Here is a 27,805-nt window from a genome sequence, read left to right as displayed (position 1 = left end):
AGAAAATGTGAAGCAAAATCTAAACTCAACAGATCGCTAAGTTTTTAAAAGTTCTGCTAATTTCTGGGTAATGGAATACATACAAAGTATGTACCTACATACGAAACTACAGTTTGAAGTTTATGCGAAGTTGTGCGAAGTATGCATAATCAGACCATAAGTCCATATGTATAATTTCTCTGAGCTTCAGTTGATAATAAAATGTATACTACTATGTGGTTATGTATAGAGGTATGTAGAACCAGAAAAAGCTCTAAAAAACTCTTTAATGTTTCGATGCGAGAGATGGTTTTTTTCTGACCATATGCTCTTTAGCTATACGTCTCAATAGGTTGACGCCAAAGACGCAATACCACACACCCCGGTAACAGTGCGCTTTGTTGTACGTCATCTATGGCCCAACAATTGAAGATAATGTATAGAAATGCTCTGGTTGCTTAATTTATATAACTGGGGCAGACGTAAACCCTTCATCGGGCACTTGCGCAATTTAGGCACTTAGCCAAACGATCTCTGCCGTTTCTGTGACTCGGCCATATTGACACGTCTCCACACCAACGAATGCCATGATATTTCTCAGAGACGAGATAGTAACATAGACCTAATGTGGTCCCCTATGAGCACATTCACTTTCTACCCCCTATAGTCTTTCTGATTTTATTGGAAGCCTTCGGTTTAGATATCTACATATCTTCTACGGGCGTCAAAGTCCATTCACCCGATGACTCATTTTCGAAATCTTATTTAGAGTTGATTTTTTAGCCAAATAAGCTCAGAGGAAGTCTACCGAACGCTGGTTATAGATGCTGTAGGGTTTTATCTTCTTTAACCTGGCTCGATTTGGTTCGGAAAGGTAGCGGCTGAAAGTTGTTAAGAGGCGAAGAAATAACTGAGATCTTCTTACTCGTACGGAGTCCACAATTAACTGAGCTCCGACTATACGTAACATTTATTGACAGTGCATCTGATAACCTTCTTCTCATTCTCCTCAGATGGTACACAGTTGTCCACACAAAGTATAGACAGGTCCGTCTGCACCTGGTCCTACCATCGTGCTCGTGAGCGCCTTTCACCTGTCCAAGCTCTTGATCTCCAAATATAATTGATGGTGTTAATGCTGGTTTCTAGGTAGACAAAGTCCTTCTCATGTTCAGAGTTGCAACTGCCAACAGTTAGTGATGCGTGTCCCAATATCCGAAGACCCTTCGTTTGTTTCCAGGGGGTACGTTGACTCGTTTCAAGTTCACCACTAAACCCACCTCTTTTGCCTTCTTATCTAATCTAAAAACTGCCCTCCTGGCGGCATTGAAATTTAGGTGAACGAAGTCAATTTCATTTACATAGACGAGAGTGAGTCACTTTGCCTAAAACATAGTTTAGCCTCCAATGAAGGGAGATGAAGCTTTTGCTCAACTTCACTCTAGGCATGGCCTCGTAGTAGCAGCTTCCCTTCGTGCTGTCAAAATTAGCTATAAAGTCGACGAAAAGGAGATGTGCGTCGATTTGCCCATCAACGATTTTTTCAGGATCTGGTCTATGGTAGATTTTCCAGTTCTGAAGCCACATACATAGATAAGGCCCAATCATTTGGTTCATATACAGATATTTGTACCCATTCTCTGGCATGTAATTGCATGTGTACACTATTTGTATACGCACTATTACGCGCTCCTTGTTATCACAATCTTCCAAACACTTGACACCGTCTACTAGCAGTGTATCTGGATACAAGAAAAGGCTGCTCCGACTATCGTCTACATAAAAGTTATGGACAGAGCTTACCCAACTAGTGAGTGCCTACAGCTAGCTTGTTGATGACTGCTTTAAGGCAGCTACTGGTTGTCAATTTATCACATAAGTATGGATGTATGTATGTACATTGGACTGGTTCAAAAAATGTACTTTTTTGCAAAATCTCTTGGAAAATGTCGTAGGCACTGTGTGTAGGCAATTTTGAAATTTAATAGATAACTAGTTTTGAAGTGAAATTAAAAATGATAGTACATACTTCCGAAAAATATTGTATGATATTTCTTGATAAGTTTAAGTATTTCGCAGAAACTTGGAAGAAAGTTGTTACAATTTTTAAATGTTCTACTTTAACCTTGAATAACTTTTGGAGTAGTGAATTATGGAAAAATCATAAATCTCTTTAACATCCTTCACTTTCCTTAAAAAATTGTATGTATCGTTCATCCCGATACGTTTACAAACGAGTTATAAAATTTTAAAATTGAAAAAAAAATCCAGAAATAGAAACCCTCGATGAACGACCCCTAAATCTTAATGTTAAGGGCTGCGCTATTGACAGCCCTTTCCTTTCACGGTCCCGAAAATATTTAACAAAAAATGTTGAAAGAATGTAAATACATAGTCGATTTTTTCAACCACTCTAATGTATTTATGTATGTACATACATACATAGATAGGTATGTATGCTCACGAACATTTTGAGATTTGCCTCGCTATTGCCATATGGAATTAGCATTTTTATAATATGTATGTATGTATGTATGTATGTATTTACATATTTTTCTTCATCTCTTAAAAATTCATTTTACTTGCTTTTGTTGTTTCTCGCAATTGGCGTCCAACCCACACTGCTTTTTCCATAGCAGCAGCAGCCCACCCGCCTTCCCATCATAAACCTATGTACGTACATATGTATTTTATTAGTTAATCGCTTGTATGCTCGCATTTCTAGGCTCTCTTTGCCACATTCTCTCTTCGCACGCTTTTCTTTGCCGCACTCTTAAGCCTATTCAGCCGTGTTGTGTCTTTGCTCGCCAATGCAATACAAGTCAACACGTGCTTTTATTACAGCAAACTGCGCGCCCTTACTCCCCCCACGCGCCTACTTCCAAGCCGACGGTCACTCACTGCTTAAACACTCACACAAATGCAACACACACACTCAAAAAAAATAAATAAATAAAAAATTACGTATACGTTTCTTACAACGCGAGCGGTAATTTTGTTGAGTTGTGTTGGTTCACTCGTCACAACGCAACGATTTCTAGCTCAGCGAGTGATGCATGATGCAACTTATTCTTGGCCATTCGTCGTCTCTGCTAGTTATTTATTGTTGTTGCTATATTGTGGTTCAGGGCCGGCCGCAGTATTTCTCTTTAGGTGGGCCGTTTATGTAAAGTCATTCGTAACAACCAAGAATATCATTGTTTTATTTAGAGAATTCAGTATATTGTATTTAATTATATAATTTAGCAAAACTTAAAGAAAAGTCACATGCAATTCACCGAGGTATAGATAAGAAATCTTTTAATACTGAGTCAACATTAACAGCCAGATTGGGATGTATATTGAGAAAAGCAGGCCTATTGTGTGCTCGTAATCTGCCCATGCCTGCACATTGATATTCATTGAATTATTTTGCAAAACTATAACTAAATAGGGGAGCGAAGGGTATTATAGACCACATAAGAGAAAATTTCTGTAGAAAAAACTAAAGTCTGAATTTTGCTCATTTTTAATGGAAAACATAGGCCAACAAAAGTAGAAAACAAATTTGGTACGGCAAATATTAAAGCCGATTTTGATAGTAGTTAGTGCTAGTTGTCCTGATTACGAATCCGTAAGCATAAAGTTTCCGTCAGCTCCAGATTTGGAAAAAACCAGGTCAAAGTGTCAAAAATTCATGTTTTTTTTCATTACTTTAGAAGCTCTAGTAAAGAAAAAAAACGAGAGCTTATATTCAATACCCTCAGTTTGCAATTTTCACAAAAACTACTTTGTGATGTTAGAACCAAACTGGGGCCAATACGACATTTCCACGGTTCGTAATTCGCTCTCTAAGCAATCCGCCAAGTAATTCGTGAATTACCTTGTTTCCATGGCACATGCATAATTCATTTGGTTCTGTTTCTGGTGCTTCGCTATTTATTATTATTTTTACTTACTGTAAATATCGATGATGGAGAAAAAATGTTAGTTATCATCAAACATTTTAATATATAGACAATATTTTATTAATTACTATTTCATTAATTACGGCAATAATTCGTCTTTGTTTTGGTTGTAAAATTTTGATATATTTCCGAAAAATATTAGGGAAGACACCGATTCGTTCGTTACCAACAAATGAGGTAATTCGCTCTCCAAATTATGTATGGCGAATTACGTAATTCGAGGGCTTATTGGATGGCGAATGACGAATGAGAGAGCGAATTACGAATGAGAGAGCGAATTACGAATCGTGGAAACGTCGTATTACCTGTCATTACTGATGTTAATTCTGGCTTTGCAATTTAATAGAAAATTCGACTGTCAAGCGTTATACAAGGTCAGCATTAATATCGCCGAAGGCAGTTAAGTCTTAGGTGGAGTTTTATATCAGAATCTCATTTTTGTCAAAATGCAGAGAGAGGATATTGAATATAAGCCTCGAAAAGGTGATAGAACCTTCCTGGCTTAAATTAAAGCTAGATCTAGCTAGCTATTTGAGATCTTAAAATATTTTTTACCGTTATAATCTTAAACTAAATGATGGAACATTTTTATGTATATTTCCCTCGAACAGGGGCCGGTTTAAACCCCCAAAATCCCCCCCTTGCGGCAGGGCCTGTTGTGGTTGCTGGTTGGCTTTAAATCGCTTATGTTTTTTTCTGCTTTTTCCTTTTCCCCAACAGGGAAGTCAGAAATAGAAGGGCATTGCCATTTGCGTGCTATTTTTATATGCAACCACAGCGAGCGTCTGTTGTTGCGTTCTCTTTTCCAAAATCGCTAGTGCTCTCTTTGATTTGACGCATTTTCTCATTCATTGCCGTAAGATTTTACTTGGGTAGTTTTATGCTTTATATGTAATACACACACGTACTTACACTGATACATACTTATTTAGGTGCATATGTATGTATATTCAATTTTTTTATTATCTTACTTGCATTTTTTTATTTTGGTTTTGTGTTTGATCCTTTATTTTGTTATTCGTTTTGATCTGTTTTGTTTTGTTATTTCATGTTTGCATTTTTATTTGCCTTTTGTTTTTGTAAATGTGTTTCTTCGGCGACTTGCGTTTTCTTTCAAGCCACTTGCTTATTTGTCTCAGTGTTTGTATCTAACTGGGCATAATGCATTGGCCAAAAGCAGCTGTGCAAGTTTTAGTTATTTGGTTATGTCTTTCGGTTTCTGTTTCTTCTGTTTTGTTTTGCTTTTTTTGTTGCTTTTGTATGAATTACTCGTTCCGCTGGAACATCTACATGAGTTAAACTTTATTTCTTGTTATTGTTGTTTCTTTATCACTTTGCTAGCGTTTTCAAGACAAGCTCTATACGAGTTTTTCTTTTGTTCTTTTTCTGTTCTGAAATTCCGTTGCAAACAGCATATTTTTAACAACTCATGCACTTGTAAGAAAAAGCTATTAAAATTTTATTTCTTCTTTTTATTGTACAATTGTTTACCGGTATTTTAGTCTATCAAAAATGGGTTCTTCCATTATGTTTATGGGGCCTTTGATTTTTTCGAATCATAGCTAATTTTCACCACAGCGTAATTGTTGATATGTATGTACGCCAACGCCGAGTGTGGTCAGCGCCACAGATCTTCGGTGTGACAGCAACTGGAATGCTCCTAATGTACTTATTCTCGTCTCTGTTCGACATCGTCACGTCTCTGAGCGGCGTAAAAAGACGTACAGAATAGGAGAGTTCAATAAAACACGACAGTTGATTCGCTTCTACAACCAGCGAGAACAGCGCTAAATATTTTCAGCGCTTGAGCATTTGTCTCTATTTGTACGGCATGGCCTAGCCAGTGAATCTGTTGTCTTTGTCTGTTGTTTTTATCCGCGAAGTTAGAATTCGTACCTAGGTATACTCGAATGGTGGGACAGCAACTCCTGGTTCTGGACCCTTTTTCATCTCTGTTATAGATCAACAGGGTGGAAAAGTGTGCCCTCCATAATTTAAGTATGTTCTGGACATTGGCTACTAGGTTGCCGTGGTTGATTTTTCAGAAATTCCTTCTGGCCTTGAAACCATATTTTTAAATCTCGCGGTCGCAGCGCTCATTGGTGCACTTCAAGCACTCAAAGAAAAGTTTAAAATCTCTCTTTTCATCACAGGAAATTTTTGCTCCTTTACATGGTAGCTGTGGTAGGCCTCGAAAGTCCCCAATTGATTCCAGTCCGTCGCATTTCCTGAATGTCGGCGAGGTCAACTGAACTTTTCGTGGGTACATCAATCACCCGGGCAGACGCACTTTCCCGATGGATTTGCACACTTTAGGTGCATACTTTCAAATCATAGTCCTTTAAACCTTTGCTTAGGTCGTCAACAAAGGAAATGGGGCTCAGCTGGGGTTTATTATAGTTGAAATTAGTTGTTACTTGGTAAGCACTCCGAACAACCAGAAACTAGAGCAATTTTTGTCAGCCGCTCCTCGTGCCGAATGGACGTTGTAGATTTCAGTGGACTTTTAGACTCAATACATCAGAGTGGCCCCATTAAAACTCTCTCTCTCTTGCTGGCGTGACCCAAAGTACCTGGTGCGCGAACGCGGATGTGTTAGTAGAATTTGAGTATGGTCTAGCAACTGGTAACTCCGTACTTAGAAGCCCCACTATAAACCATTGCATTCCCAAGAAAAAAACACTAATATTCACTTATTTAGCAAATGGCCTTAGACGATCGAACTTAGGAGAAACTACATCAATATTTTTAGAAATTGCGGTGGTACATACATATGTACAAAAGAAAGACCTTTCTGGTAGCTCAATTTTCGCTTTAAATTTAGAAAACTTTTTGTAAATGTTTATGAAAATTTTATATTTTCATTTGTGGGGTTGAGACGGTTCTTACCACTATTTTGTTCTTAAACTCATTAACTTTCAATTTCGTTCATAAAAATTTTGTTAAAAATATTTAAAAATCATAGTTAAACTATTAAAATGGGATTGGAAATTTTTCCATTAAATTTATTTTGTTCTTTTTTTGTGATTTGAATCGGTTCTCTTAAGTTTTAAACGTGCGATATGTATGTACATACATATATTAGGGCGGGTCGAAAAACACAATTTGTTTGATATGAAAAATGTATAGGTCTTAAAAGGTACTATTGATCCCTTATTTTAGAAAAGAAATCCTGGTTCTCTGCGACAATGTCTTCAGTCTGCGAAATAAGCTTGAAAAATTGAAAATAAGAGTGGAAATACCAATTTTTCAAATTTTTCCAACGACTTTTGTAGATCAAATCCGGAAAAGGGGACATACGTCCTCTAGTTATAAACAAGCTGAAAAAGGAACTATCGGGCAGGCTCTTCAATTCACTTTCGAGTGAATTTAAACCCCTGCCAATTTGACATCAAAGCGAACTTGACTCAAATTCACTCGGAAGTGAATTGCAGAACCTGCAGGTATAAAACACACTAGGCTCCGACATTTTTGGAGCCAGCCACTGTTCATAAAGATGCGATGTAGGATTAATCTTTGGTTGCTTCTATTTTTTACTGGGTAGGTATGTACATATTTACACACATACATACAATAAACATGCTTTCCATAGTCGCATAGGTATTTATCATTTATTTTGCCTGGTTACATATGTACATTAGGGCGGGTACCCTTTTTTGCCTATGCGCGTATAGCACAGGGGGATTCTATGTGTAATTCTAAGCAAATTTGCTAATAATCTTATTTTCGCAATTTAACCCATGCTTTCTTGGGCAAATTTGCTTAGAATTACACGTAGAATCCATCTGTACTATACGCGCTTAGTCGAAAAAATCTCCCATACAAATTGACCCGCCCTAATGTGCATGTATTGCTTGGTTATACTACATATAAACATACATCTGCACCTACATACATATTCTATCAGCAATCGAGCCCAACGAGTTCGTGCCTCTATTCAGCTGGCGCACAGTGTTGCCGTTGAGAATTTTCAGAAAGCCGCAAAAAAGGGCTGATTGACGAAATAAAGGGTCACCATATTATATTTGCTTTTCTTTACTAGTAAAAAAAGTCTGAGATCCCAAGTCAAAATCAAATTTACATGTATTATAAGTTCTTTTCGCTGCTAGAACGTTGCGATGTTAAATTTAAGAAGAAAATAGCGGGACAAACTTTAAACAAAATAAAGAAATCGAGTTGCTGAAAGAAGAGTTGAATTTCCTTTAAAAGTTTTAAGTGGTGCATTTTTCCTACTTACAGGAGGAAATATTTTTTAATAGCATGGTTCTAAAACAAAATCTCTGAAAAGGGGCAAAGTCGCACATAATTTTGGAAAAGGGTAAAAAAATCCAAATTTTCGGGTCAAAGGGTATTGACGCCTAAAACGGGTCATATTGCCCCTTTAGTCGCACAACGGTAACACTGCTGGCGCAGACCTCTTTATTTGGTTACCTCCAACTTGCTTCCTTTCGCAAAATTAGTTACTCTTTTATGTACACATGTAGTACATATGTACATACATACAAGCATGTATAGTATAGTACATACATATGTATATCACAAATTTTGCATTATTATTACTGTTCTTTTGTGACAGGTTGTTTGCTTACTATGCATTCAAAGTGAAGTATGTAACTAATTTCCTGACAAACATTTCATTGCCACTGACTTGCTTTTGCTTGTTGCTTATTGGTATTCTCTTGTTGGCCGGCATTTTCTCATCCCGCACAGTGGGAGAAGTGGTCAATTTGGCGGCGGTTTAGTGAAATTTTAAATTTTCGAATTTCACCATATTTGGTGTTTTTTTTTTGTTTTTTTTTTTTGCTTCCAATATTTGCCCAGCTATAAGCGTTTAAACTTAGCATATCTGTCAACCAGTGCATTATTTATTTTCGCGCTTTTTGCAGTACACATTTTGTTTACAGAAAAATTTTATTTTTCTAACTTTCTATTTGGATCAGTGGTTTAATTGAAATTATTATGTATGTGTGTTAAATAAAAAAAATATACATGTTTGTGGTCTGTGCTTATAGGTTTTAGTGCTTAGTCGTGATACAAAATGTCCTTTCTGATAAAGTGTTTTAGCATGTGTAACCCAATCTTATGTCGAATAAAAGTTTGGTGGATTCGACAGGTATTTTGTTTGTTTTTAGTATGATCTATTTATGTCAAGTTGAGGAATTTAGTGCAGGTTTTTGCAATTTTTTGCGTTTTTTATGTACAATGTCCAAGTCAAAACGCATCCTTTTTTAGTTTGAAACAGTAAACCAGTACCAACCAAACAAGTTGCTAGTTGTCGAAAATCATGTATTTTCTAATATTATTGATCCCTCAAAACATACAAACACAATAATATATAAAAAAATATTACACCCAAAAATTTGTTATTTTTTTCAAAGTTATTATCAACGCGCCGCCAGATTAGCCATTTCTACCACTGTGTCCCGGGGGGGAATGTTGGCGTTTTTATTTCCTTTTAAATTTTTGTTTTTGATTATTTCTTTGCAAAACATAAAAGTGCAACGACACAAACGAGAACAACTTTACATACATGCCTACAAGTCCAACAACAAGGATGCTTATTTTGATAGTAACACGCGAACTTTTATGTATACCAGTAAAGAAGTCATCGCTTCATGCCACCTTTACAAACATTTATATATGTACATATGTACATACAAAGCTAGATATGTACTTAGTATTTATGTACTTTCGTATGTTTGTATTTTTTCTCAACTACTTTTTTAGTGGCTTATCGCTTGAAAAAATTACACATTGAATGTAGATACATACATATTTATGTATGTATGCATGTATATGGTAATATTGGGGCTCTGTAAAATTGCAATTACGTTCACGGGTTTCATCAAAAACCTTAGAATAACTAAACAAAAATTGTTTTAGGTATCCACACATTCCTTAACTCAAGATTGAAATTTTATTCGCACTTCTTTGACTTTGCATACACAAACACAGCTCACTCGTTACCTTCACTTGATGCTTATTAGCAGCCGCATTGATTATTAATCAAGGTAATCTCTACTAATTAGAATATTGTCCACCATCTTCTGCCTGCACAATTTTTTTCACACAGTTCTCACATAAAACATTTGTCACTTTACAAAATTTTCAACATTTCATTACCTTGTCCAGCGCACTCTGTTCGCTCCACTATGAACTCGTTGTACCAGCTACCCGCTGCTTGTCCATGCACTTGCTGCCCACTTCGTGTCACTTAATTTCCTTTTCACGCACTCGTAAAATTCTTCACATCATTCAACTTTACTTTTTTCGCACACATTTTGCACACTTGAAAATCGTTTTCAATCATTTAATACAAAATTTAATCATAAATACTTATGTTCAAGTATAAATTCTATGCATTTATCCGTTCAATGGCATTTTTTCACCAAACAAATTCGCACGACACACATAAAATACTCTACTCGATATTTGCCAATCCAATTCACTTCGACTCCTATCCACACGAAACGAGACGACGCACTGACCCATCCAACAGGCAAGCGCGCTTTTGCATCGTTTCGATTTCGGTGTTGCTGCTGCTTCTACTGCATTCTCTGCTGCCTGCTGCCGAAGCCAGTACGCTAATATGCATGTATTTGTTGCAGTCGTTAGCGATTGGCGCTAAGTTGCTCCCCCACCCCAACCCCTTCTTTCAAACAAGAGTCAATGGTTTTGTTGTTGCGAATGGACACGAGCGCTGTGTTTGCAAGCATGCCTGTGTGGGTGTGTGTGTGTGTTTGTGCTTTGCATTCTACTTTTCGTTTCTACCTGTTTAGTAAAAACAGCTCTTGTTGTTGTCGCTCCCCATAGATGCTTCTTTGCACGCCTGACTGTGTGTATTTGTAGTTGTTTTGCTTTTGTTTACCTTTTGCTTTTGCATACTTGCTGATGTGCATATGGATTTGTTTTGATGAGTGCGCTAAAACTTGCTCTCTCTTTATTCTCTTGGATACATTTTTATTTGTGTATAGTACTTCTCTACACCTTTTTCGCTTTGTTTGTAGCCTGTTGGGGGGAGGGGGAGCTTATCAAAATAAAACTGGCAGTACTGTGGAATGCTCCTTCTTACCTATGCATTTGGCGCGCCATCTAACTGTCGGCTTTTATCATAATTTAAAATACGATTTAGGGGAGCATTTAGGATTTATATTTTTTTGATTAACTTTTTCCCCTTCTAACAAAGTCACAAAACCCGGCGCATCACTATTGTGATTATGACTACGCTCAATACCACAAAAAAAAAAATCTAAAAATTCAACGGTAATTTTTAGTGACTTAAAACTTGCAAAATTTCGATGATAACTTTTTCCTAAGTTTGATTAATTTTTTCTGCTTTAGTTTAGAGACTTTTGTTTATGTGGTTTCTGTTGTAGATCCAATATGTATATTTAAAATTAAAATTATTACAAATAAATACACATAATTATGTTAAACAATATTATGTTCAATGAAAAGATAAGTCGATTACATAAGCTATGTAGAAAGTCTTCCCGTTCGTCCGCTTACGCCATATCTCGATATATCAACGAAATTTGGCACGTAGGCTGCTCTTCATCCAGGGTAGGTTGGTATTTAAAATGGGCTTAATCGGACAATAGCCACGCCCACCTACGATTTTTTCACCGTATTGTAAATATCCCTTCTAATTACTTATTATACGGTTAGAGTGAGAGTGAATTCCTATTCACATGAGAATTATTCTCATAGTTTACCAGAACCTTAAAGGAAAATTTCCTTGGAGAAGCGGATACCAGATGGGAACGCGCTGAAATGTACAATAAAACGAAGCTCACGTGGCCTAAATGGAGCATAAGGAGATCAAGAGAAATTTTCATTCTCAATGCAGAACGCCTGGGGGTCAGCCATAATGACTACTGCAGGAGCTGCTACGTGTAGAGCCTGAATGAATCAGGCGGTTTTTCTGCGATTACCCTGTACTATGCAGGAAAAGGCAGAATTTCCTTGGAATATGATTTTTTAAACTATCTAAGCGCAACTGCAAACTTTGGAATACGGGCAGTTGCTAAGGCTCGAAGACTCCACGAACTGGTTGAAGAAGTAGGCGTTTTGAATCCATGTGTTATCACTAGGGCAACCCAAAATATGCTACGCTCTCAATTTTACTCTCTATTTTTCTCTTACGCTCTCGCTCCAAGTACTTACTGGAAAAGTTATTGAATGGACCTTTTATTTCCAGCACCTAAAATGTTCTAAATTTCATAAAAGTGTATATACATAAATATTTGTGTTTAATAATTCATATTTATTCAATTTGTTTTTAAAACATATGTATGAAAGTACACGGAATCTAATTCACAAATTGCTTCACATAGGAATTCATACTGTGTATGTTTATAGATACATACATATGTACCCTGCAGCGGAAAGCACTAGTCGGGAGTTCGGGAGTCGAATACCGGTACCTCGCAAATCTCTACCACCCATGCTTTCTGCTGTCGCATTTAACATGGAGTTGTTCTAGGAGGTGACAACTGACTCTCGCTACGTAGTAGTAGTAACACGTAGCCTGTAACCGGACCACGATTTGTATCTCGATGCGTAACCTAGTACTAGTAATAATAAAGACTTCCATAACAAAACATATTTACTTGCGTTTGCTGAAATCCAATATTGCGATATCATAAAAAAAATCCAAAACATGAATTGGAATCGTATACCAAATGAAATTAAAACTGATATCGATATCGATGAATGTTTAAACCTAAACATAAACTATGAAATGTTCAGATTGTTCTTCAGTTTTTAACCGACTCCAAAAAAAGGAGGAGATTATCAATTCGTCGGAATATATTTTTCAGCTACATATCGTCGTTTCAAGTACAAAATCGCGTATCAAGGAAATGCAAAGCCTCATATGTGCGCTTGCACAAATTTTTTAGGAGAGTAAACTTGTCTTATTTCAAAACGGTTCTCTCCTTAATTATCTCTTCTTCTTATATCTAAGTATCGATATTTTAGTACGAATAGATAAGGGCTTGATGCCTGGAGCTTCCGGTGATCAAAAAATATGTTTTTTGGCACAAGTGCCACGATACGCGGTTTTGTACTTTAAACGACGATATTTAAATTCAAATTTTTCATATAAAATATTAAATTTTTCTTTAGATTTTAATGTATATTTGAAATTTTATTACAATCTATGACAAGTAAAATACAATGGAATAGACACTTGTAAAAGATTATCAAATGCTTAAATACTGCAACAACTATTTGTTTAAAATATAGAGCCTAGTCAAACTTAAAATAAAGATCTATGGTTTAAGAATAAAAATGTATGTTTACTTAACAAAACCAATAATAATCCTACATACGCTATGCTTAACAGCTAATAAAGCACTTTAAACTCTTCTGCATATTACCGATTTCTTAAAAAATTTATAATAAATACATTTTAGCAAATACATATATGTAACAGTAAAAATGCATAGCTCAGACTATGTCCACACGGCGGTGGGGATGAGTCCCTCTTTACTGGTACCAGGCGGTGTCAGCACTTCCTTGTCAAGGAAGTCCAATGGAAGATTGACTAGGAATCCCTAAATGAGTGGATACACTAATTATATACGCGTACATTTAGTATTAAAATCAGTACACACCTGAATATTTGCCATCCGCTTGGCCGCCACCTCCGGATCTGATTTGCATAGCGGCGGCTCTTCCTGATATTTTCGCAAATCCACATACGACTTCACCTTATCGGTAGGTATGCACTTGAAAACTTCTTCGTATATCTCTGTATTACGCGTTGACGTACGACGCCACATGCCATTCCAAAATTGATCGATTACCGGGTCGGTTACATCGATTGGCATGCGATCGGCATCGGGGTCAAGTAGACCTAAATGCTCTTTGAATAGGAATTTGCGTAGCCTGCCCGCGAATACACCACTCGGATACTTTTTGCCATTCATGCGTCCGTCCTCGAACTCTTCATCGGCTATGATCGCAGCGATTTCCGAATCCCGCTTGCCGATCATCGAGCGATCGTTGATATTTGCCGAACCGCAAATTACCACGCGATCATCGGCGATTAACAACTTTGAATGCACATAAATGAGTTCAGTAATGGGCGTGTTATTCAATTGCGAGTTTGTGCGCAAGCTATGGAAGGATATATACTCGCCGGGATCGCTAATGCCGACCTCCTTGAGGCGTGTGAGTATCGCAGAGCGGCCTCTGTGTGAGGGAAAAAAATAAAGTCTATGCACCCAATTTCAAGTCCGATATTTGCTTACCTCGATATCGACGCGTAATTCCAATGCGTGATTGCTCGCACCGCGTTGCCAGTGCTGCCACCAACGTCGCCCTCAAAGCCAGGCAGCAGTGGAATGATCACAAAAACGCGAAAGGTTTTGCGCTCCCTTAAAGCGAAACGTTTGCAGGAAATAATATATAAATAAATCATAAGAATATCTCTCACTCCCTAACGCTACTCATACTCACTTGTACGCTCTTACTATGCGCTTGAACAGTGTCTCGCCAATTTGATTGCGCACATTACCATATGCGCCCGTCGCGCCCAGCTGCATTGTGATGAAGAACTGATTCTCGATGTAGATGTAGTGCTGCGCCTTCGTTATTGTCTGTATGTAAGCGTCATGTATGCTCTGCTCCACCAAATCCTGTTCGATGAAGCCGCAGCTCCATGAAGAAGCGCTACGCAGCAATTGGCAAGTTACCCGATTTTGTCGCTTCAATACAATATTCGGATTCAGTTTGATGTTGGTGTAACTCTTTGGCATTAGATAGGGAAAGTTCGCATTATCGCGCATCTTCTCAAGCTTCACAGCATTCCAGCGCTGTATGAAATGGCGCGCCACGTCACGCGCCGCCGCTCCCACCAAACACATGCCCACATCATGCCAAGGCATACGTGGCGTTGATGATCGATCAATGATGTCGACCAGCGGCGCATCTAAATTCATCCAATCTTTCAGTATGAAATTGGAATAGTCCTTGCCGAACCAGTACTTCGCTTGGCCGTAATAGTCGTTGAGAATTTGCGTTTGGAAAGGTGTTGGATCCTCCAGCCCGCCTAGACGCCCCTTTTCTACCTCGTCTATGGTGAACACCAGCTGTTTGGGATCTTTCAGCACATCTGGCGATTTGTCGCCCATTCCAGCGCGTTCCTGCTCGGTCATTGTTAGCCTACTCACCAGGTCTTTACCCTTGCGCATCGCATTGGTGGTAATCTTCTCCAACACATTCTTACGCTCTAACTCGGGCGTGTTTAGCTTCATGCCTTCGACGGCGACCGGTTCGTCAACGGTGGATGAGAGCAGCTCAGGTATTACGAGTTTTTTCGCCCGGCGAGAGCGTGCGAAGTTCGACCTCCTCAAATTCTGGTTCTGCATAGCTGACGGTTAGCTGCTCTCTTTTCTGAAAATCTGTGCTCACATTGCTTGTTTCCTTGCGCGAAGACTTCTGCGAACCAAAGGCAGAGTCACCATCGTCTTTGGCAAAAAAGCTGGTAAGGTGACGCGTGCTGCCGGAAGCCGAGGCGGTGGAGACGCTGCCAAGATCTGTGAGACGGTGGCGATAGTCATCCCAACGGCCGTAGCAAAGATCAAGACCACCGATGAAAGCGTAGGTCTGATCGACGACCACAATCTTTTCGTGATGCGCCCAGAAGAACACGCCTGCGCGCGCATGGTCAGGATGGCGGAGAACCTGAGGGAAATGAAAATAGTACGTTGAAGCTGAAATCAAGCATAGGCTCCAAATAATATTTATAATTTGCTCACCTTAATATTCTCGTGGGAAAGCCTCTGTTTGCTATAGTAACTATTTATGCCCAAAGCCATTTCGACCTCCTTGTAAAGCAACACGAAGATTTTAATACCCTGCGACTGTGTGTGAAGGGAGAGAGAACAATTATATGCGTAAAAAAATAGAATTTATTACTGCTTCTCTTAACTCACCGCACGCCGTTGCAGTATCTTGTCCAGCCGCCAGTAGTCGCCATCGACCGCTGGTCGTTTCATATAAATTTCTGGACTGAGCCACCAATCGGCTATGAAAATTTCCTCCTTCGCCTCTTCGAGCGCATCCGCTATCGCGCCCATGTATGTGGACCCATCCACGTGCCAACTTGCTTGTATACCCGAACGCACTGGCGCATAGGACATATGCGGATTGGGATAGGTGAAGTCGCGCGCATAGCTATTCGCCGTCTTTTTAAGATACTGCATCCACTCCTTACACTTCCGGCGCGTCCAACACTTGAGTATGATGTGACGGCTGTTGGTGAGCACTTGCAAGCCTTTGCGCATGCCCGTCTGATAGATGCCGGTAGAGACGTCGAAGCCCTGATCGAATAATATCACAGATCTGTGGGGGCGGGAAATAGGAAACCAAATTGAAATGTTGACTCCAGTCAATATCATTACTCTATGCGCGGTTTTACCTAATAACACCATCGGGACGTATGTAGCCGAAGAAGGTTTCCTTTACAAAGAACCAGCGATTTCGCCACTTGCCGTACAGCACATCCGAACAGAAAAAGCTGCAGCGCACGCAGCATTTCTGCTGAAAGCAGCCAAAGAAATTGCAGCCTGCCTGGCCGGGACGTGTTGAGCCTGTGCGCTTAAGTATAGCGCCCTCCTTACCTTTGATACCGAGATCAGAGACAAAGGAGACATTTGAGACTTCGACGAAGTTCAGCTGTTGGAGCAGATGCGATATTTAGCATGATATTCTTAAAACTTAGAGCACAAGCGCGTTCTTACTCACCGTTTCGTGATGATTTCTATACAAGCTGATGTTCAGCAAATTGTACAGATAATCCTCAAGTTGCTTTATGCGCAGCGGCAGTGACTCGACTGTTATAAGCGACTCCGGGCGATTTGGAAAACGCGGCAGCTTTCGTTTCTTCTTTTTCTTTTTCCCCATAAGCCCCAGCGTTGCCAAAGGACTGCTGCTGGCGCTCGCCACCGCCAACGTATCAACCGGATTGCCATTGATATTGCCAGTGTATTGAACTTTGTGGTTGGTCTCCATCTCCATTGTCTGCGTCTGCGATTGCTGCAGGGACTTTAGGCGCGCCTCATCGGCCATTTGTATGGCAGCTTTCTTAAGCGTTGCGCGCTTCTCCTTATGGCTGCGCATCGGAAAGGGAATGTTCAATGAGGTACGGAAGAAACTGAGTTGTTGATGTAGCGAATTGAAATGTTTGTAGCGGCGTTTGATGGTCCACGTGAAGGGTCCATGCGTCAGTTCAATAGTGTATCTAGAGAACCGAAAAGGAGAGGGATTAAGTGATCGAAAACTGTCGCGCCCTGAGCATAAATGTATATATGAATGTACTCACAAATTTGGATTCAATAAATGCGTCGTTACACTGCGTTCATTGTCGATTATTCGCACTTGTATTTCAGTGCCGGGTATGAACACTTTTCGTTGGAAGGAATTAAATTTCACGCTCGGCCCGTATATCGATGTGTATGGTATTTCTGCTGGTTGCCCCGCCGATGCGTCAGCGCCCTCCTCATCGTCCTCGTCGTCATCGTCGTCGGTGTCTTTGCGTTGCACCAGCACAGGTTTATCGCCAACATTCGACAATATCGTCACGGAATCGGGAAACGCCAGCGTTTCGTCATATTCCGATTCGACGAGTGAGAATTGGAAGTCCGGCACGCAACGCGTACCTTTCTCCTCATCCTCCTCTCGTTCTAAATCATCGGCAGTGTAGTTTCTACTCTCGCTATCGAGACTATCGGTGGCGTTGGCAGAAAAAGCGCGTGGTTGATGGAGATCCATATCGTTTGTCATCATTGAGCCGCCACCGTCGAATTGTGAATAAAGATGGGGATAGTCTAGCTCATCGTAGACAAGCGCAGGATTCGCGATACCCGTCTCACGATCGATGAATTCGTCTGCAAAGAGAAGAAGAAACAATTCAAAGGTTGTGTATAAATTTTTTTTAAATATAATATTCAATTGTAAGCTTCTAAATAGTAAGCCTGTCCTTTTTAGACGCAAATCGTAGTTTGAGTATGAAAATTACACTGATTATTAATCTATTAGACAATATTGTAATCGCAGTTTCGAATTTCGAATGACGCGATCAGAACTGATACACTTGAAAAATTCACTTTGGCGGCCAAGTAGGTTGGTATTTTTTCCTTTTTTACCTCTATGTTTCAAGGCTTGGTTAAACTTACGAGCAAACGCGAAGCCACAATCAGCGTAAATCTCTAAACCAGACATAAGTGCCTCTAACCGAATATCCGCCATCATTACCTGAGATCGTCCGCTAAGGCGAGGCCAAATGCTTGTCTAACACCAAGAGTAACTAAAATAGTTTATATTTAATTATTTGGCAACAAGTCGAACAACTCCACTTTAGTAGCGTCCGGAGAGGACTGAAGAGAAGTAATTGCAAATCTAGTGATTCTTTGCTTGCACGAAAATACACTCTCTTTCTGATATATCATATATATGGGATTTCAGTTGAGATGATGTCAGACAGGTATTAGTATTCAGGTTGGTGAAAACCTGCTCGTCGGTTTGGGTCGAGACCAAAAAACTTCGCCTCGTCCAACTAATTTTTAACACCCCGTGAGCAGGAGATCTAATTGCGGCTTGCCTATCAGACAAAGATTCTGGCTAAGATATTAATAAGTCTTTCGTAAGCATTTGCCTAAAAAAAAGGTTTTCGAAAAAATCTGAATATGGATTCAAAAAAGGAAAAAAGTGGATAAAATGCGGATTTTTGTCCGTTTACAGATTCCATTTCGGATACTTTGACGATCCGTGCTTCCACTAAAGTGTGCGTTTTTTTTAATTTTCTCATTGAATTTTCCATTCGATACGAAAATGAACGAAAATTGTAATCGTTTCCTGTTCGCACTGTCGCTAATATTTAAGTTTCTCTGCTGGCTGGGAAAGCTCTCTCATTCACCACTCGTGGTGAAAAGCTATTTTGAGAGAAAGCACTTGCCTATCATTTAGCACGCGTAGCTATAATGGTCGCAATGGCCGTGTGAGCCAAGCGCAGGCCTAACATTCGAGAGATCCGAGTTGGGGTCTTCGCACAGCGGAATTTTTTTTCTTTGTGTCTAGTAACACTTAATTTTTAGATTTTATTGAATATAAAGAGACATGCATATTTTTTAATTTCATTTAATTTTTAGTAATATACTTTATGTATTTCTGCTTTTCTAGTTTATTTTTTTCTTTCCTAATTTAATTTTCTTTTAATGTTATGATGTTATTGTCTAGAAAAATTATATTTTTTCAATTTCATTTATTTTTCTTTTTGCTTTTTAAATTATTTACTTTTTTTAATTTTTATATTTTATTTAAAAATAAAGAAATTATTTTTTTAATTTTGTTTAGATTTGAAGTACCTACTAGTTTCCTATTTTTTGACTTAATTTTTTTCTTTTTTTAATTCTATTATTTTCAGAAGAAATTTTTATATTACATTTAATTTAAACAAAAAAAAAAGATTTTTTTTTGGGTTTATGTTCATTTTATTCTTTTTAAATTCTAAATTTATTTTATTTATTAGTTTTAATAAATTTAATTTAATTCAAAAATACTTTGGCTCTAGGGGGAGTGTATCTAATTATTCACCGAGATGCTTGTCATAAGAATTATGAAAAAATGGACACTCCTAGTACAGTTCTCTCAAAACAACTCCATTATCTACCTTTCGACTAACATAACTTCTCCATTGTCAGCTGACTCAACTCACGTCATTTCATGTAAATATTTAAATTAATTGTTAAGCTCCACTAACAAAAGTGAGCACCCATAACGCATTTAATTTCAAATTGACCCTGAAAAGCATTTCCACAGTGCATCCAACTTTTTCAAAAAGCCGCTTCCCACGAGAATATCAAGTAAAACAGCGGTTATCTCCGTTCATCTTTTGAGTAGTCAGAGCTAAATCACTAGACAGCTACATAGTTGAACGCTAGAGCGCAACTAGTTAATACTGAATGCAAGAACATAAGTACCCAAAACACACATGTACTTATTTGCATATATAAGGTGTACATATGTATATTTACATAAGTCGTATGTACTTACATATGCCTCCAACTATTGTGCTGGCCGCAGCAGACAGAATTCAAATTCACAGCAAATTAAATCGGATGTTCTGATCTAATCACAAGTGTCGTTAACTCGAAGTGAATTCTCAAGTCTTGCATTAAGTACTCAGCGCATAACTGTTTTCATTTTGTTTATTCGCATTTTATTGCAATACTTAAATATTTGTTCATTACTTTGTATGTAGACATATTTCCTTTTTTTCGGAAACTGGCACAAACTGCAAATGGCAAATGTCTGCGCTGAATGGTGAATATAAAAACGCATTTGACTTAGATTTTCGGAATCAGTGTAAGTGTAGCGGGTAGCGAAAGTGCGCTGCATTGCGCAATAAATAGTGAACGGAAAATTGCAAGAGAAATTTGAAAGTGAAATTAATAGTTTTTGCTGAAATTTTATAAAAAAAAAATTCCAAAAACATGTTCAATATGAAAATCACTTTGGCATTCTTATTGTTCGCTGGCTTGCTAGCCATTGGCGTTGACGCCGGTAAGTATGCCTCCTCCTTCGCATATCCTGTGGTGGCATACATACATCTAAACTGGCGCATCCTTTTTTTTATCTGTGATTCAATTGTAGTTTTTAAAAAGCAAAAATCAGTAATACCATTTCAAATTGCAGGCAGCGAACCAGTTTGTTCGTATCGGAATAATCAGGGTGAAACGATCTTCCTGAAGTATTTGCCGCTGTTGAAACAGGGACAGGACTATGTAGACTTTAGCGCAGATGGAAAGTGTGTGAAGCGTGCCGTTTGCTCGGAGAATTTCAAAACCGAAGTGGAAGAGTGAGTGTGAAGAAATTTTTATTTTTATTTTTTTGATAGAGAAGGAAGATTTTTTGTGCATCTAATTTAACTTTAAAAAACAGTAAAAAAAATGTCCAGTTCTTTCAAAAAATTATTGAAATTTTTTTCAAATTTAGCGTCCATGATTTTGAAGTGTCTGTTTTACTCGTATTAGGTCATTCAAGTGGAACGCATAAATTACATCAATATTGGTAATAAAGTGTACGTTTAACTTTCGATTTTTGAAATTTCAAACAAAATATTCCAAAAATTAAAGAAGTTAGTGGAATCTAAATGAAAATTTCAAATAACTCCGGTTAAATATTTTGAATTTTTTGTTTTAACTAGCAGTTAATTTTCTGAACTGCGTCTCTTATATTTTCTTTGAGTAATTTTCCAGAAATACTTTTTTCAATGATTTTTCTATGTTTAATATTTTAACTTCTTTTTAATGTGACCTATTTTAATATCTTTCAACTTCCTTTTAATTTCATTGCAATACTTGTTTTTTTTTCAAAGTTATTACTTTGTTTTTATTTTTAAGTCTTAATAAATACAATTTACTCCTTTCATAGTTTCTAATAGCCGGTTTCCATTAAGGCAATTTAAGTGAAATTCATTTTTTTCTTTGAATTCAATATGAAAACTGACAGAAGGGAAAATATTTCTGGTGAAATTGGCAGTAAGACTGGAAGTTTTCTATACTAAACTTTATTGAAAATATTTTCAAAAATTTGTTACTTTTCTGATTTTTGTTTTATTATTTCCAAATTTCAATACATTTAAATGCCTCGACATGATTTTTTTTAATTTTTTCAATATTACATTTTTTTCAAAAATCGTTCAAGGAATTTTAAGGTTTTGGTTGTAAACTCCGCTCCTTATATCTTGCTTCTAAAGTCCTTAATTTAATTATATTATATATTCATTTTATTTGCTCCAAAAAATATACATACTTATATGTATATTGATTTCATATATATTTCCGTAAAAATGTCTAAAAAATTTTAAACACATTTAATACTTTTTCTCAAGGTAAAATGGTTTTTGTAAAAAATTTTCAGTTATTTTCTACAGTGTATTGAGCAATAAGGTTAAAAACTTTTTGTATTTTTTTTTTGGAAAAATATTTTGAATTCGTTTTTTAAATTTTCTAATTTTAATAGCTGATATTTTCTTAAATGCAACAGTTTTAGATCAATAGTAATCTTCAACGAAGTTTTGATTGGAGAATAAATATTCCAAAATTAATTATAAAATAAACATACGTATATTTTCCAGATTTTTGATGCATGCCTTATGTATTAATTTATTTTAAACCCTAAAAAAATAAATATTTTGTTCAAAAGTTAAATTTTGTTATTTAAAAAATCTTTTTTACTTTTTTGTTTTAAAGTAAATGCTGTTTTATTTATTTTTTTTTTAAAGATTCAAAGCTTAGGAAAATTTAGATTTACATTTTTTATAAAACCGTTTCATGCTCATAATAAACATAAACGCATCAATTTCCAAAAAAAAATATAAAAAAAAATTTCTTTTTAAAAAGTCGTTTTCGCATAAAAAAAAATTTAATAAAAAATATAAAAAAAGTTCTTCAAATATTTCCGAAGCATATTTTCTGAATTTCTAAAAAAAAATTGTAGGTATGCATTTTTAAGTGGCTAGAAAATCACGTTGACTTTTCATAATTTTTTACTGACGGCTTTTTCGGGGTTTTTCATATAAAAAGGGCAATTTATAAAAACTAGCGTTGATTTTGTAAAATATTTTTTGCAAACGGTCTTGCGGATTTTATTCTACAATAAATGGTAAAAACTGCAGAAGACATTCAACAATAAACGTATCTAAAATCAGCGCAATTGTTTAGTCACTTAAAACTTGTAGATTAAAAAGTTAAAAAGTCTTTATGAAAATTTGTTGAATTTTCCTAAATTCTGTATACCATTTGGAAGTTTGACTTATTTATGTGGCTTTAGTTAAAGCATGATCCATGCATACAAAAAAAATAGTAACAACCAAATTTTAACTTGAGAACCATTGCAAATATTTAACAAAAATCACCATGCACTCACTTTTGATCGCCGGCGTTTGTACATACTTATACATATATATTTTGAAATATTCCCCAAAATTTTTTTGCTAAAATACTATTTTACATTAAAAATATTTTAAAATTATTAAAATAAGTTTAAGTTATAAAAACTTGTTTACATTTCTTATATACATATATTTATTTTCCCTACTCTTCTTTTCCAGTTGCGCCAAATATCCCGTTACTTGTACTAATAAAAAGACGTACCCTGGCGTTTTCCCCGGTTGTTGCGTTAAGTGCTAATTTATTAAACAAAATGGCATAATAAACTATAATTTTGAGTCTAGAGTTTTATAATAATTTATTTAGAGAAGTACAAACGATGTAATTTTGCTCACTTACACACCAAAGAAATACCATAATGATGATTAGTCTTAAGAAAAAGCATATTTAAAAAAAAAAAACATATATATTTAATCATTACTAAACGAAAAACAATATAAACATACATATACAAATATATAAAGCAATATCATATGTTACTCTACAACAAATAAAATGCATTCACATAACGAAGAAAGTTATTTAAACACGTTAAAAAAAACTTATTTAGTGTTCCTTGCTTCAGCTTAATGCAATGTGTGGGAACTGATGGTGACGTTTCCACTGAGCATTAAATGGCACAAATTTATATCACATAGTTGGGCATTAAAAGGACTATGAATTACACACCCAATAACGGTATTTGTCATTGAAACCATTTTAATTAGACATTCACAATGATGATTGAAGTTATAGCTGCCAATTCGAAGGTAACCACATCTTCGTATCAGAGTTCACTATGATTTGAATCGTGACACTGAGGTGTAAGGTAAGAGGTTTAAGTATTTGTCATTACGTTAAGAATTAAAATATGTACGTCATGAAGGTATATAGTCACACATTTTTGGCATTTCAATTTCTAGTGGAATTACTCGCTCTCTAATCTACATCTTTAAAAAAGGAATATTTTTCATTTACGCTACAAGATCATTCACTGAGGTATTTTTGTATTTGTTCTTGACTTCTATAATTTTTCTAAGTGCCAAACTTAATTGCAGTTCAACGCCTTGCACCACATAAATTTGTAGCTCATACAAAGTTTAATTATATATTAAGAAAAAATTATAACCACCAAAAACACGTTAACATAAACTGTTATAACTGCATACAAAATGTTCACAACATAAAACCATTTTACTGCTGAATACATGCCGCTGCCGGAATGAGCTTGACCGCACAACTTTTCTTAAGCTTAAGGTGAAAGGTTAGGGTCAGCCGTAAAAAGTAAACAAACATACGGAAAACAGACTCGAATATGATGGTTATGTGCGCATACGTTTGCATGTACATACACACTATGTACATACACACTATGTACATATGTGAATATTTATGCGAATGGGCTTAAAATGGCTAGACTCGACATTACTGTGCTGTCTTCGGTCAAGTTGATTTCAAAACCCTATAAAAAAAAAAATTATAGAAAATGTTTAGCGATTTAACCACAATACATACACATATGTATGTAGATACACACATGCCAGAATATGTATATGGGAGCTCAAAAAATGATCCCATTTTCAAACTTGTACTATTGTAAGTAACTACAAAGCTAATCATACATATATATTTTTGTATGCAGGTAAAGTAGATACTGGCAGTTTCTAAAACGCAAATTTATTATACTTAAAATCTTGTGTTAAAAAACAGTCATAACTTGTTATTTAAACTAGAACAAGTGTAAGAAAATAAGTAGTAGCTAGGCATTTCCAACCACTACCCGTACCTGAAAAAAATATCTCTGTACATCAACTAAAAAATTTACTTATTAGCAACAATAAAATCTTGTTTGTTATTACATTACAAAAGCGCTGAGATATTTTTGGAGGCAAAAAATGCATTTAATTAAGATAAATAAATGTAGATTAATAAATTTGAAAAGCAATAAAATTAATCGATTTTGTGTATTTTTGCAGTGGTGATCAATCACGCCTACTTCCTGCAGGGAAAAACACATTCTCTCATAATCACTTGTTATTTATACTTTTTTGATTATCACTGCAGCTAATCTTTTATTTACTTAAGTTTAAAAAAATCTAAATCAACTCAAAGTAGGCACATTTTTGATAATGTTAAATGTGGGAACTTCTGAAAAGAACAAGAATACGTAATATTATGCAAAAACTCGAATATTAATATGAAAAACACTCGGAGTATGAGCAAACAAAAAAAGTTCGCCATACACCCCTAAGTCTGAATTACAAGGCAATATCGGAAAAAGAATTTTTTTTTGGCCAACCTAGGATTCGGTGTTCTGTTTTTTAATATGTAGTTCTAGAATATTCAAAATACTTCCTTAGCAAAAGTTTAGTGATATTTGGTAAGCTTTAATTTACTATCAGTAGGGTGGTACGTTAGGATGATACGCAATGCAGTTGGTAAGTACCAGAACGGGGTACAATGAACTTTGAAACAAAATAAAACGTCTCTTCGAGTCAAAAACATCGATATATCAAACTTTAAAATCTGTCTGAAAACGCCAAAGATATGACGAAAAATTTAGAAAAGGCTGCCCCTACGTTTGGCAAAAAAAAAAAATCTTTTGAAATCGCCTTGCCTACGCCAGGAGTGTAGGGCGAAATTTTTTTTCGGTACGATCTAATGAGCATGGATATGAATCATGAAATTAAATATGAACATGAATATGATCTGAATTCGAGTCGGGTTTTCACTCAGATGTCAGATCGGATGTCTTGCTTGAAATCGGAAGAGCTTTAATAAATAACGCCCTTCCTGAGGCAATCGTAAATGCCCTAGATGAACTGGACGCCGAAATTGAACTAGCCCGTTTATCTATTGCTTGCTATGTGAGAGAGCTTTCACAGCAAAGTGAAGCGGAGCATCTTCCCAGAGAAGTTCGAGTAGAGAGAAGAGCAGTCGTGTGGTTGCTTATGCGAATGGCCAAGCAATTTTTGTTGAATGGATTTATGGGTTACATACCCACCCAAACGTAGTTGTTAACTGGGCAGCGAATTGTGAACTAGGCGTGAGGCCTTACAAAACTGAGTGCGTTTTTTTCACTTAAGCTTTCTGACTGGATGAAGTATCTTATCTTGAACCCGGGCAGCAAGCTATGCTAGTAGCCAGTTGGGCCCCCTAGTCGAAGGTGGGTTAATTTGAAGACAGCCTAAGCAGCGCGTATAGCTAGGCAAGGCGCAACTCGTTATACGGGTAGGAAACTCAACTAGCCATTGTCCGATTGGCATTCATGTAGTACTTATCTCACTCAAATCAACGATGTAACGTTACAGCTGCTTGGAAGATGATGAGCTGGGTAATGGCTTAATTTTGACTAAATTCTAATATTTTCTGAATCGCAGTGGTTCACTGCTCCCAAAATTCGAATTGCATGTTTTTTCCCACACTTTTGCAAAGGATTTTTAAAACCTCAAGTTTATTTGCTAGTTATGTGGTAAAAACAAAAATCCTGCATTGCCTCCATATTTCCTGCTAGCATCGTATTATTATCAGTGAAATATGGATATTTAGGTATACAAAGTAAATCACTGTATTTTTTGCGATGATAAAACGTAATCTGCTTTGTTGGCTTACACCTTAAACAGGGAAATGGAAATACAGACATTATTTAGTATTTGTAAACATTATTAATATGTTAAAGCGTGTATGGAATATTTCGTTTTTATTTTCGACACAATATTTTTATCATCATCAGTGATAAAAGGTGAGCTGTCTGATACATATTTCGCATTTGTTTTATTAATTGAATACATTTTTGTTGCTGATATTCTCAGTTTACACATATGTACATACATACATATTGACTCATACATATTTATTTCATCCTTCATTGTACTTTCCCTACCGAATCACTACGAACAGTGGCTGTAAATTATTTTTGATTTAACATGTTTATGACAACAGGTGTTGGGGATTTGTTGGTATTGAGATAAAAGGAAATTGATGGCACCTTCAAAATCGAGCTGGGAAATTTCGCTTGCATTTTGCTTAATGTTTTATATTCACATATCAGATTTCAAAGCTAATAAACCGTCATTTTTCGTACATACATAGGTATACCTTTATCTAAATAATCCTTTATGGAGGTGGGCTGCCATGTTGTCTTGTCAGCTTACATATAAATTGGCCTTGAGCTCAGAAATATAATATAGCGTGTGAACATGATAAGGTCAACCATATACTATAGTGATTATCACAACTATACGACACCTACATATTGAGAAGTTTGGACTATTTATTTTTTAATGCTTAATTTCAATATTTTTTTTTTATTTATACCCAAATTTCCAACAAAAATTCTGACATATTAAAGTGCAAGTTTGAAGTAGCTACACACTATCGGCGATGCGCATAAGTAAGAAAATGCGCCAGACTGCCAACAAAAGAAGTTGTAAACAAGTAATTTTTAGCAAAAAAAAAAACCGACTTCAACTCTCATATAAAAAAAATATATATGTATATATCTCATGATCCGCTGATCGGATCTTAACCATATTAGTATGGGACCACCTCTGAGACACTACCTTTCCGATGCAAAAAGAATTATCGAAATCGGTTGACGTGGTCCAAAGTTAAGCGGTAACATACATAAAAAAAAAAAAAAAAATATTCCGACGAACTGATAACCTCCTCCTTTTTTGGAAGTAGGTTAAAAATTAACGGCAGCTTGTGGCCACTTCAAATTTTCACTTTATTGTACTAGAATTGAATGGGCTATAAAACTGCGTACCTAAAATTTTTCTAAGACTTGAATAAGAAACAAAAACAAAAATTAATAAAATTTTGCACAAAGTTTGAAACTCGGTTTTATATGGCTTTAATATAGAATGAACTACATATATGTATTTAAAAAAAAAATAACTAAAATTATGTTCTAAAAAAAAATTATCAAAATTATGT

The 27,805-nt window shown here is 36.3% G+C and overlaps 3 protein-coding genes across 3 annotated transcripts in view; 1 reads left to right on the top strand and 2 right to left on the bottom strand.

Moving 5' to 3' along the window:
• LOC118744262 (zinc finger protein jing) overlaps positions 1-10,550 on the bottom strand; it is a 317,881-nt gene extending 307,331 nt beyond the window's left edge. Inside the window, exon 1 of the mRNA XM_036477157.1 lies at positions 10,050-10,550. The gene's annotated coding sequence lies outside the window, so the exon portion shown is untranslated. The remainder of the gene's footprint in view (positions 1-10,049) is intronic.
• Positions 10,551-13,042: 2,492 nt separating this feature from the next.
• Positions 13,043-27,805, bottom strand: part of LOC118744260 (phospholipase D1) — a 19,575-nt gene continuing 4,812 nt past the window's right edge. The window contains 10 exon segments of the mRNA XM_036477154.1: positions 13,043-13,486; positions 13,547-14,126; positions 14,186-14,311; positions 14,394-15,250; positions 15,252-15,620; positions 15,695-15,799; positions 15,872-16,280; positions 16,357-16,613; positions 16,683-17,178; positions 17,260-17,824. Coding sequence (XP_036333047.1) covers positions 13,385-13,486; positions 13,547-14,126; positions 14,186-14,311; positions 14,394-15,250; positions 15,252-15,620; positions 15,695-15,799; positions 15,872-16,280; positions 16,357-16,613; positions 16,683-17,178; positions 17,260-17,824 — 3,866 coding nt within the window. The 3' untranslated portion in view covers positions 13,043-13,384.
• LOC118744261 lies at positions 20,013-23,429 on the top strand. Its single transcript, XM_036477155.1, has 3 exons — positions 20,013-20,498; positions 20,631-20,793; positions 23,050-23,429. The coding sequence occupies exons 1-3, from the start codon at positions 20,429-20,431 to the stop codon at positions 23,126-23,128; spliced, it is 312 nt and encodes a 103-aa protein (XP_036333048.1). The 5' UTR covers positions 20,013-20,428; the 3' UTR covers positions 23,129-23,429.

The sequence above is a fragment of the Rhagoletis pomonella genome, unplaced genomic scaffold (assembly GCF_013731165.1).
Source record: "Rhagoletis pomonella isolate Grant_MI unplaced genomic scaffold, Rhpom_1.0 Rhpom_scaffold_00008, whole genome shotgun sequence".
NCBI lineage: Eukaryota > Metazoa > Arthropoda > Insecta > Diptera > Tephritidae > Rhagoletis > Rhagoletis pomonella.
This window is presented reverse-complemented; position numbering and strand designations above follow the sequence as displayed.

What these genes read in the sequence shown, in the direction of transcription:
- LOC118744261 (XM_036477155.1), top strand. Translation starts at nt 20,429, where the DNA reads ATGTTCAATATGAAAATCACTTTGGCATTCTTATTGTTCGCTGGCTTG. An exon ending in AGCCATTGGCGTTGACGCCG is followed by an intron (nt 20,499 to 20,630) that starts GTAAGTATGCCT and finishes TTCAAATTGCAG; the next exon opens with GCAGCGAACCAGTTTGTTCG. An exon ending in TTCAAAACCGAAGTGGAAGA is followed by an intron (nt 20,794 to 23,049) that starts GTGAGTGTGAAG and finishes CTTCTTTTCCAG; the next exon opens with TTGCGCCAAATATCCCGTTA.